Source organism: Cricetulus griseus, chromosome 2 (genome assembly GCF_003668045.3).
Source record: "Cricetulus griseus strain 17A/GY chromosome 2, alternate assembly CriGri-PICRH-1.0, whole genome shotgun sequence".
NCBI lineage: Eukaryota > Metazoa > Chordata > Mammalia > Rodentia > Cricetidae > Cricetulus > Cricetulus griseus.
Window position 1 is genome coordinate 421,946,018 of NC_048595.1, and position 12,499 is coordinate 421,958,516.

Consider the following 12,499-nt stretch of genomic DNA (forward strand, 5'->3'; position numbering starts at 1 on the left):
ATCAGCAACCTTATCACAATAGACCTTGAATATTTTATGATAGCTGAGGTACAAGACAGACTTCAAAAAAAGGACATAGACTTCAAAATAGCCTTTATTAATAGGATAGCAGTCCTCAAAAGGAAGTAAACAAATCCCTTAAAGAAATCCAGGAAAACACAAACAGTGGAAGGAAATGAATAAAAGAGCTCAAGAACTGAAAATGGAAATAGAATCAATACAGAAAACCAAACTGAGGAAAATATAAAAATAAAAAATTAGGAAGTTTAACAGGAAACTCAGAGACAAGTCTCACAAACAGAATACAAGGGACATAAAGTATACTCTCAGGCTTCAAAGACTTAAGAGAAGAAATGTAAACCTCAGTCAAAGCAAAAGTAAATCTAAAAAATTCCTCATATAAAACAGTTAGGAAATCTGGGACACCAAGAGAATATAAGAATATAATAGGATAAAAGGAGTAAAATAGGGATATAAGAAGTAAAACAAACCCGTGACAAAGGTTCAGAAAGTATTTTTACCAAAATAATAGAAGAAAATTTCCTTAACCTAAAAAAAAGGGGGGTGGTGCCTACCAAGGAACATGAAACATTCAGAACACCAAATAGACTAGATTAGAAAATAAATCCCCTGAGCACATAATAATCAAACCACTAAACACACAGAATGGAGAAAGAATATTAAAAACTACAGGGGAAAAAGATCAAGTTAACATTTAAAGGCAGACATACAATAACATTTGACTTCTCAATGGAAACTTTGAAAGACAGATGGAACTGGACAGATGTTATGCAGACTCTAAGAGACAACAGATGCTAGCACAGACTACCTAACCAGACAAAATTTTTAATCACAATAGATGGGGAAAATAAGATACCCCATGATAAAACCCAAATTAAGTAATATCTGTCTGCTAATCTAGCCATTCGGAAAGTGCTAGGAAGAAAAGTTACATAAAGAGGTTAACTAAAACCAAGAAAATACAGGAAATACAAATTCCAGACAAGCAAATACAAAGAGACAAAACACACGTAGGACTACTACTAACAACAATAACATAACCACTACACCACAATAATTGAGACAGAGACTCAACTGGACATCTATCTCATGTCTCCAAGTAAAGCTTCCAGTACTTTTCCAGGACCAGGAAGGAGTTACATCTAATCGAGTTTTTGGACAAAGGCTAATCCCCCAGAAACCCTAGCTGTTGCTAAGACATCGAGGCCTTATTGCTGAAGACAAGACAAAGAATTCACGGAATATGGAGAACTTGAGCTGGTGCCTAAACAGAACACCTCTCCACTGTGCTTAGGTATTCCACATGATACCAAAGGAAAAAAGTAAACACCGAACCAGCCACAGATCCTCTATCTATTAATAGTGTTCTGCCTTCAGGAACCAGGAAATCCTGTAGAAGGGAAGGCAGGAAGAGTGTAAGAGCCAGAGGAGACGAAGACACCGTGAAAACAAGGCTCTCTAGATCAACGGGATCAACAAACATATAAGCATGCAGAGACCGAACCAGCATGTGAAGGACCTGCACATGTCTTTCCCAGTTTAGGACCTAGACCTGAGAGGAGAAGTGGACACATGCTCCCAACCCTATCTTGGAATCTACCTACAACTGGTAATCGCTTGCAATTGAAACCTTAGTTTCCTCCAAGGATGCCTCACTAGGGAAGCAAGCTACTCTTAAGGAAAGGCAGAAGCCCCAGCAGTGATGGCCAACTGACATGAACTCAAAGGCTTCTTTGGAGTTTCATTGTCTCATAATGTCATATTAGAGCTCTTTTCCTAATCCTAATGTGTTAGTTTTTTTTTTTAACCTGTCTTCTCATCTTATAATATATTCCTGTAGAAGTCTGTTGTTTTCTAATCATAGACAAAAAGATGGTGGATTCGGGATAAGAGGGGAGGTGGGGGAGAGATTACAGTGAAGACATTTGTGAACCAGACTTAGAAAAATAGGAACTCCAGTGGCTAGAAAAAGCCAGCCTCTTAACTTGATAAAAATAACAAAAGTTTATCAAATAAGAAAATTTAAAAAAATCATCAGAAAAATAAAGTTTTTTTTTAAAAATGTATTTAAAACAATACATTTTAAAACAGAAAACAAGTGTATTAAAATTTCAGAGAGCTCTTTCAGAACTAAAAGCAAAGAATATCAAACAGCAATCTGAATACAGAAAAAAAGGGCATGAATAAAATGACATAAATTGTAAGAGAAAGGTATGTGGTCAATGAGCTCCAAATGTGAATCTGTGTCAATCCCCATCATGTGCATTGACAAGATTTCTTTTTCTTCTTAGTGATCACTGATGTTTAAAACCATGGATATCCATCACTATAAGAAGCAGCTAAGTGTGCCTATCACACAATATTTAGTAGAGGGAATTTTTAGGACAATAGAGGAGTATATAAGTCACTATTTTTATATCTTATCTAACACAAAAATTATACTTGTGTCTAGGTTAAGGAAATAATTCCATGATTTAAACTGCTTTATGACCTAGAATAAGTATTATGTTAGCAATAATATTAGTACAAAAGTGAAAAAATAATCTTATATGACAATGCTTCAGCTCTTAAAAAGAATAAGACAGACATTCATAAACCAGCAACCATCACAGCATATTCTAATAATATATTAAGTCAAAACGGGTGATAGAACAGTATTTAAGTATAGAGAGTATGATCCCATTAAATATTAAGAGACATCAACAGCTATGTATATAAAAACTATACATGTACTAAGCTGGCTAGTTTTATATCAGCACAACACAAGCAATTGTCATCTGAGAGGCGGGAACCTCAATTAAGATAATGCCTTCAGAAAACAGGGCTGTAAGCAAACAAGCCAGTGGAGCATTGTTTTTTTTAAATTACTTATTGATGTGTAATGAGTCAGTCTATTGTGAGTGGTGCCACTCCTGTGATGGTGGACTTGGGTTCTACAGGAAAGTTGGCTGAGCAAGCTATGAGGAACAAACCAATAAGCCACCCTCCTTGGTGACTTCTGCATCAGCTCTTGGCTACAGATTCCTGCCCTATTGGAATTCCTGCTTTGGCTTTCCTAAAATGACCGTAATCCAGTATATGTAATCCAAATAAACACTTTCCTCCCAAAGTTGTTTTTGGCCCTGGTACTTTATCACAGAAATAGAAACCCCAATGAATACAGGCACACACACACACACACACACACACACACAAAAAAAAAAAAAAAAAAAAAAAAAAAAAAAAAAAAAAAAAAAAAAAAACACATTATCGATGTTTCAGTGCTTTGCATATTTAATAATAAAAGTTGTAATTTGGAAAGGCTGTTTCCATATTGAAAAATCAATGATGGAATTTTTTCTAATTATATTTAACTACATTTGTATAATGGTTTCTAGGAAATGAAACTTGCAAGCTCAAATATAACCTGGGTTCTGAAGAGTTGGTATAAAATCTCTGTACAGTTTGTATGTAAGAATGCCTTCTTGTCTTTTCAGAAACTTCAAAAGACTTCTGAAAAGTTCACTAGAACTTCTCCCACATAGGATTGTCATCCAGTGACTAGCATCACCACATGGGAGGAGGAGGCAGGAAGTGATACAGTCTTTCATGTGCTGCAGTTAGTTCTCAATCTCAATCTCTTCAATCCTCTTGCCTGCTTTGAATTTTTTGACTTAAAAAGGGAAGTTTGCTCAAGCCACTGTCACCCTTTTTGGATGAGGTGAAGTCTTTGTTTCTTGTCAATATTTCTAAGAAATCATTCTGAACTCCAAATCATGTTTAAAATGTTGCCTTTTAATAAAATAAATGTTGCCTTAAATAAAAATAAATAAATTTTTATTTAAATGAAAAAGAATCTTATTTTCCATACCAATCCCAGTTCCTTCTCCCTCCTGTCCTCCCCTCCCCCCACTGACACCCTCTCCCATAGACAGTCATCCCGGATTGAGATCAGCGCATTCATGGCGACTGTATAGGAATGGTAGGTATGTAGAGTTCTAGAAACATGTATTGTATGCTTGCCTCTGAATATGTGTTGAAAGTTCATATGAATATAGATATACAAGCTGTTCCTGTCTATACTTAAGTGTTGTAGCAAATATGTGTGTACACACACACACACACACACACACACACACACACACACACACATACACACACACGTATGTATATATGTTCCCGTATATGTTCTGTACAAATACAAAGAATGGATATCTAAAAATACAGTTCCTTTAAAAGGAGGAAAATGTTTGGACTTCTCATTTGCAGAAAGTAATGTGGATAATGGGGTCTAGTCACAGCGCTCCCCTACTGCAGACTCACTGTGACCCCCAGCAGAATCAGTTCTGAGATCACATCACAGGACTACCAGATTTCAGGACAAATGTATACATGTGGTCTGAGATTATAGTCTAAATTTTGATAAATAGATTTCATACAATAAAGTACTTATTTAAATCTGTTAAGAGATAAAAATGTTAATTTAGTAGTATAATACAACAAAATTGTTTCTTCTAACTGCTTCATTTCTTCCCCAAACTAAAAATTCAAATATAAGTGTACAGCAGAAATACACGTATAGTTTAAAAATAGCTGAACTTAGTCTAATACTGAAATTTGCACAATACTAAAAATTTGAAAACTTAGATGTTCAGTCCATTATCACTGTAATTCATGATATGCTTCCCTTAGCATGCTACAAAAATTTGTAAGTCTGAGAAGAATAGAAAACCAGTGCATGGTTTACCTCAAAACTCTGCTATATTCCATACTTATTTTTCCTGTATCCTCCTTCCCATTTGCTTGTATATGTCCAGGTAAAAAAATGATATAAAACATGAATGATTTCAGAAAGTTCAAATGCACAAAAGAACAGGTTGTCTCTAGTACTTTCACATATAATGTCCTCTATGTAATGACCAAGCAATTATAATTAAATGGTAGTAAACAATTTTATTTTAAATGAATAAAACAAAAGAGATAGACTATGGCTATAAATTAGATACATATTTATAAGTTTGTATTAAGGATTCTATTTTAATGCCATTTATCTTATACTGTGTGGCATGGCGGCACAAACAGAAAAATGTAAAGAAAGACGTTTCTGATCAGACAGAAAGCAAAAACACAGTTACATCTCAAGAATCAACAGTGCACAAAGACAGTGATCCAGGGTGCAGAAAAGTGAGGGTTCATGTAATGTAACCATGAATAGGTTGACAGATTAGTAGATCTATTTCCTGATTGTATGTGGCAACACAGAATATACAAGCATGGGAGTCCACCTAAAGCCAGAGCTGCTCTTGCTGTAAATCTCCCCTTTTTCTATAAAATATATATTATTTTTTTTTAGGAAAAAAAAGCACCCAAAGATTAAATGGATTTCTCACAAATTTCATTCTATGAAAGTTGCTAACCTAAGATGTTTTAGCCTATGGCTTAAACAAGATGGAGTTACCAACTACTTAATTCAGTAAATGTAAATTTCATTGGCCTCCTAAGACTGTAATTTTAAAACATCCTCTACTTACTCATCATTTGTTCTAATAAACAAACTAATTTTAGTTAATTTTAATAAATATAAATGTTTATAGATATTTATATTTGTTTAGAATATTTGTTTATGACTGGGGCATGTTTGTTTTAGATGGAAATTATGTAGAAATCTGCCTAGGGATTTTGAGAGCCCATCCCTTGTGAAGGGATGCTTTCTTGACCTGGACACATGGGGAAGGGCCTAGGCCTGGCCCAGGATGATGTGGTAGACTTTGGGGAGCCCCTTTTGAGGGCCTTACCCTGCCTGGGGAGTGAAGGGGGGATGGCTAGGGGCAGGTGGGATGTTGGGGGGAGGGGATGGAGAGGGAGAAGGGATTGACATCTGAAGCAAGCTTGTTCCTAATTTGAACTAATAAAATAAAATAAAATAAAATGTTTCCTTTGTGCAGCAATGAAATGAAGGAATGGAGCAAAAGTATATTGAAAATCAGAAAAGTATATCTCTATATAAGTGCATTTATAAAATGAATTTTCTTCTAAAACAGCAAACTTCTAGACAGCATTTCCCCACATCTCACAACACAATCCAGGTTACCCAGCCCTCCCCAAATGTTATAGCGGGATCCATGGAATTACATGGCATGCTCATTAAGTTTTTCAGTGCCAAGCTTCTATTAGATCTATAGAATCTAAATCTCCAGATGCGGTTTCCAGATATTGGCCAGGATGTGGAAACAGACAATAGGCAATAATCACCACTGTCTCTCCATTATTGGGTTAAAGGACAATGAATCTGGTGTTATTTTCAACTATTCGGAAGTTGCTGTTTAAGTTCCGGGCAGTGTACTTACTACAGTTGTCAGCTCTTCTGTTATCTCGGATCACTATTCTCTGGTTAATGGTGCTAAAGAGCGTTGTCCAGTTAATGGTATGATAATAACACAGGTTGCTGTTGTCAGTAATGTAGATGTTGCCCGCACTGATTTCCTTCAGAGACTGGAATTGCAGGGAAGTGATGCCTTGTTGTTTGAGGATAAGCAGTGATAGACCACTAAAAAGGAGAGAGGGGGAATGGGCTAATGAATAATTCATGAAATATACTGTAAAGTTCTATAAGGACATAGCATCTCATAACAAAAATAAAACTAATGGAGCATAAACAGAGAATGAATGGCCAATTCTGTGCTCAGATACACACTTAAATAATCATTTAACTCCCCAACTGCCAATGCTCATTTCTTATAATTATGAACACTGACAATATGTATATTTACCACTGAAATACGGACTTACTGCCTTATCTTGTCAGCCTAAATTTTGTGTTCCTCAACAATGAAATTCTATACTAAGAATAAATATTTATAGAATAAATACAAATATAAATAAGTTTTTATAGTTACACTGTAGAATGTTAATTCTACTATAACTATGTAAAAATAGAAATGATTTCATAGGGTAAATATTACAGAAAAAACATTGTAGCCTTTTAGATTTTGCTTATGAATTTCAGAAACCAAAAAATTATATCTGTTGAAAAAATGTATAAAAAAGTTTAGAAATAAAAAGTGTGATAAAAATCAAATTTTAAAATAAAAAATACCGAGGAAATTTAGATAGTTGGAAAAGAGTCTGAAACTTAATATACTCAAGACAAAAGAATGATCTACAAAAACTCCTGTTACAACATAGTCAACATTTAGTGTTCTCTACTTTCATAGTCTATTGCGTTTAAATTATACTTTCCACATCCCTGTATTTCAATCAACTAAGTGGTATTGATCTTACTTTGGCAGATACAAGTTCTAGTTTCACTAATAATTTTAAACACACTTAGCTTTAATATTTAGAACTGTTCTTAACAACAAAAACAAACAATGTTAAATCACAAAAATGGAGTCGTATTTATTCTGTTTTTTTTCCCTTCCTTCCTAAACAGCTGAGTAGTTGGCTACCATATAATTGTAATTCCTGGAGGGATGAATACTTTATTCAATGGATAATAAAACTTGTTTCATGTAGCACTTGAATAAATTTAAGTCCTAAGTATCCTTTTTATTATGTTCTTTTTAAACACTTTCTGTGATGTTTATGGGTTTCATTGTGGCATCTTCTTAAATACGTAGTGTTCTTTTACATTTCCTCAGAAATGTAAAAGAAACATAGAAAACATTATTTTCTATGTTTCCTCCACACTCACTTACTTGTCTACCTCTTCTTTTCAAATAGTCCCTATTGTAGTCATATATGTCTATTTATTTTTCTATCTATATCGATCAATAAATCGATCATCTATCTATCTCTATATCTATCTATCATCTATCTTTCTATTCTGTATTGAAGAAAATACAACGTTTGCCTTTTGGGGTACATTTTATTTTCTTTTGCATAATCCTCAGTATCATGCATTTCCTGTATATGACAAAAATGGTTATTCTTTCATATGGTAGGATTCTACGTCAGTGTATGTGAGGGGGTGGGTTTATAAAACTTTTGTTATTTCATAAATGAGTATCATATTTGCATAATCTCCACTCCAAACTTTACACATTTAATTCCTTGATACCATATCAACTTAATTCTTTTTATTTAAATATTATTTTAATGCATATATGCATATATATTCTTCCTAGTCCATTTAGTGTTGCTCACATATATATGTGTTTATAGTTGAACACATGGGATTTGATAACCTATTAGTGGCTCAACTCTTGCGAACAGTGATTTTCCCTCTCTCAGCAGCCATTGATTTTCCATGGTTGGGGAATAGATTTATTCTATCCACATTGGGATTTCCTACAATATCGTCTTCATATACATTTTATGTAGCCATCCACTATTGACAGGGCAAGCCATTCCCCAACTTGGTTATTGTACACAGTGCTTCAATAAATATAGATGTAAAGGCATCTCTGCTTAACAGTAACATTAGGGATATACTTAAGAAGTGTATTACCTGATTTTACAGTGCTAGTGTTTTGATGGTAGAGGAACCTAACAATGATTTCTCTTGTTGGTATACTAGTTTACATTTCCACTATCAATGTGGAATTCCGTTCTCCTCCATATTTGTTATCATTTAATACCTTTTATTTTCTCAGTGACATGACTGGAGTGATGGCACTAACTTCCATTTTTTCCCAATTGCATAAGGATGTTGAACATTTTTTTCAAGTATGCATTGATCATTTGTACTGCTTCTCAAAACTTAGAGCTATATCTGTTTTTTGTCTAAATAGTAAACTTTAACTGATACAATTTAAAACAAAACTTTTTAAAAATTACAGACTCATTAAAGGCTCATTTTGTCATAAATATAAGATATTGACATTAATATTTGCTAACAATATCCTTCTGACCTTTCCATTTATTACTCAATACTATAGAGAGTGGACCTACCCCAGTAACATCAACACAAGATGTAAGGCACAAAAATGGCATTACAGATACAGCTCTACCCTCCAGGTACAATATTCAATTCCCAAGCACCCAACACATTTACGAGCCTTGTAAGTATATACTTTAGTATATTAAAACCTGAAAATAAGGTACAGTTCTACAGGTCATATCACAGACTTCATACCTAAAAAATATTAATATCAGCACCAGCAAAAAGTCCTTAAAAATCAACTATGAATTCTGTGTGTTTCACATCACAACTGGAATTACTTCAGGAGTCCAATCTTTGGAATTAATCAGTAGATCAGTAAGGTGGATGTTTTTAACACTGAAGAACTTGTGATATCCCTCCTTGTATTTATGCAGCTTACAGCACTGAACACATTCACCCACCTGTAGAGGACTCGCCCTCCAATGGTGACAAGGTTGGAGAAAACACTGAAATCTGTCATGTTTGGAGGCCAGGATTGTATGTTCAGGAAACCTGTGAGGGGTTAGGAAAGTGAAGTAATACATGATATTACATTCCAATGAGAGTGCTAATTATTGTCCAAAGATGATGAAAATATATTGAGAGGTGGGTGAGAAGTAAGCAAAAGATAATGAAAACAACTGTCAAAACATCCATCATATACTTATTCTTTTATAATTAAGTATAATTTTATGAGTTTCTGGAGTAAATAATAAATAAATGGTTGATGTCAAAGCATGTGTTGTAGAATCCATGTTTCTAAGACTCAGGGAGTCATAAATGTGTGTGTGTCAAACATTGAAATAATAAAATTTACTGTGGTAGATACATACACAGAGAATTGTTATCCAATTAAGGAGAAAAATACAGTTCTATTTCTGCAAATTCCTTTACCATTTATCTACATACTATCATATCTGTTGTAGAATATTAGTTTAAGGTATGTTACTTCTATTAATGCTCTGGAACATTTGTTTAATGATGTAAAGATGTGTTGCTTTTGTTTATGCTGCATTTGTTTAAGTCTATGAAGCTATGATTTTTGACTGTCTAAAAAACTGATGGTCTATTAAAGAGTTGACTGGCCAATAGCAACACAGAAGAAAGAATAGGGAAGGAGGGGAGGAGAAAATGAGGGATCAGGAAGGTTAAGTTGGGGGAAAACAGAGTAGAGAAAGTAAGAGACACCTTAATACAGGGAACTGTGGTGGACTTAAAAAGAAACTTGGCACTATGGAAATTTCCAGGAATCCACTAGGATGACCCCAATTAAGAATCTAAGCAATAGTGGACAGACTACTTTAAATGCTTTTCCCCTGTAATGAGATTGATGACTACATTAAATGCCATCAGAGAGCCTACACCCAGTAGCTGATGGAAGCAGAAGCAGAGATTCACAGATAAACACTGAGCTGAACTCCTGGAATCTAGTTGTAGAGAAGGAGGAGTGATGAGCAAAGTGGTTAAAACCATACAGGGGAAACCCACAGAAACAGCTGACCTGAGCAAGTGGGAGTTCATGAACTCCAGACTGACAGCTGGGGAGCCTTCATAAGACTGAACCACACTCCCTGAAAGTGGGTTTCAGTTGAGGGGGGCTTGGGCAGTCTATGGGGCCTCTGGCAGTGTAACCAGTATTTATCCCTAGTGCATGAATGGACTTTGGGAGTACATTCCCTATGGAAGGATTCTCTCTCAGTCTAGATACAAGGGGGAGGGCCTAGGTCCTGCCCCAAATGTGACAGACTTTGATGATTCCCCCATAGGAGGCCTCATCCTCCCTGAGTAGTGTTTGGGGGATTGGGATAGGAAATGGTGGGGGGAATGGGAGGGCGCGAGGGAGAGGCAGCTGGGATTGGTATGTAAAATTAGATTGTTTTAATTTAAATAAAAATTAATTAATAAAATAGAGGCAAAGAGTAAGAGCAAAGAAACAACAGCAACAACACATATCTGTATTTATTTAGAAATCTAAGCTATTTGTGTTTAGCCCTAACCTATCACATCAGGTTTTATTTTCTGTGATTTCAACTTCAAGTTTGATTCATATTTATGAACACATAAGAGTTATTAAATAGATTTTAAAATAGTGAATGCTCAAAAAATACCATCCCAAATGAGTGCTATATATTCTCTGTGTTAAACTGCAATTCTTATGAGAAAATAAACTGCAAAACAAGTATTGAAGCATCATAGATCTTTTCGAATTTGTAAACACGCTATTAACAATATTCAAAGTTTATGTAATTCTACAGGTTTCAAAATACAAAAGCTAATGAGTGTTCACAATCATGTAAGATTTTACAAAATAGAACTTCTCTGGAAAATTTATTATCTATCATAAATATTATATAATTATTTCATGAAAAATGGTCACATAACTTGTGGCAAGATATATATACATGCATGCATGCATACATACATACATACATACATACATACATACATACATACATATTTAAGTACCTGTTATTTCTCTGACTGTCCGGAAGACATTCAGCTTCTCTGGGTCTATGGCTTCAATTGCATTGTAAGGGTCCCTAGAAAATCAAGAAGAGATGCAGACTAATTTAAACTGATTATTTTAGAAGAGGAAATATTTTGCTCCCATCTAAGTAATATATATTATTTAAGAATTTAACAAATTTCTCAGTATGAAACATATACATTTTGAATATTTCTGAAGTACTCTTTCCTTATGAAAAATGCTTTGAAATTCAGTGTGTGATATATTCCAAGGTTGTCACTTAAAAACAGCTAACAGATTATTTTCAGTTTTCATCTTCCAAAAATATTTTAGGTAAATATTGGACATTCAAAACAATTCTGTACTTAAATTTTAAGCCCAACATAATACCAAATTATCTCAGTAATTAAAGTAATACAAGTAATTTGAGGAACATATAGCATTTATTTAATAATTTATTATCTTAAAAGGATCTCTGGGATGTCTGAATAATTCATATTTTCATGGAAATGTTAAATATTATGCACTGATAACTTTTCTGTGAGATACTGAACTTTCTAAGAAGAATGAACTTCAGCTTTTCTAGAAGTATGTAGCACTAAAATGAGTTTTATTCTTCTGGTGAACACTTATCCTGTGTAACCATTTGTGAGAACTTGCTAATTTTTGTGTGGAAAACACAGAATACAGTAATTTCTTTATGCAATCTTAATAGGGTTATGAACCAAGTTACTTTATAATACCACTACAAAACCAGTAGACATATGGCATAGCTGCTGGAAATGAAGTCTAAATCCATGGAAAAATGGATTTAAAAGATCTTTAGTTTCAGCTACTAAGAGTTTCAGGTGGAACTCTCAAACCCCCTGACATTTGCTTTCTGAACTTGGTTCATCAGCATATTGTCCCACACTGTGGACCATATCACCTCTTTATAAAAGGCTTTGCTTTATTAAATTACTTTTCAAACTAAGAAATGCAATCAATGCAATGTACTCCTAGTTTAATGTGCATTGCTGTAGGAAGCTCTGGCGCTAGGTACTGCTGAGACTGAGAAACTAAAGGGACATTTTTCTATAACTCAAAAAAAAAAAACCCTATTGATCATGGATATTCTCAGTGTCATATGAATATCTCTTAAAAGCTTAAAGCCTACATATAAAGTTCTC

At 34.3% G+C, this 12,499-nt stretch overlaps 1 protein-coding gene across 1 annotated transcript in view; it reads right to left on the reverse strand.

Annotated features, from left to right (window-relative positions):
* Nucleotides 1–12,499, reverse strand: part of LOC100760475 (receptor tyrosine-protein kinase erbB-4) — a 658,968-nt gene that overhangs the window by 280,476 nt on the left and 365,993 nt on the right. Inside the window, exons 10-12 of the mRNA XM_035438839.1 lie at nucleotides 11,330–11,403; nucleotides 9,286–9,376; nucleotides 6,348–6,547 (exon numbers count right to left, since the gene is read on the reverse strand). Coding sequence (XP_035294730.1) covers nucleotides 6,348–6,547; nucleotides 9,286–9,376; nucleotides 11,330–11,403 — 365 coding nt within the window. The remainder of the gene's footprint in view (nucleotides 1–6,347; nucleotides 6,548–9,285; nucleotides 9,377–11,329; nucleotides 11,404–12,499) is intronic.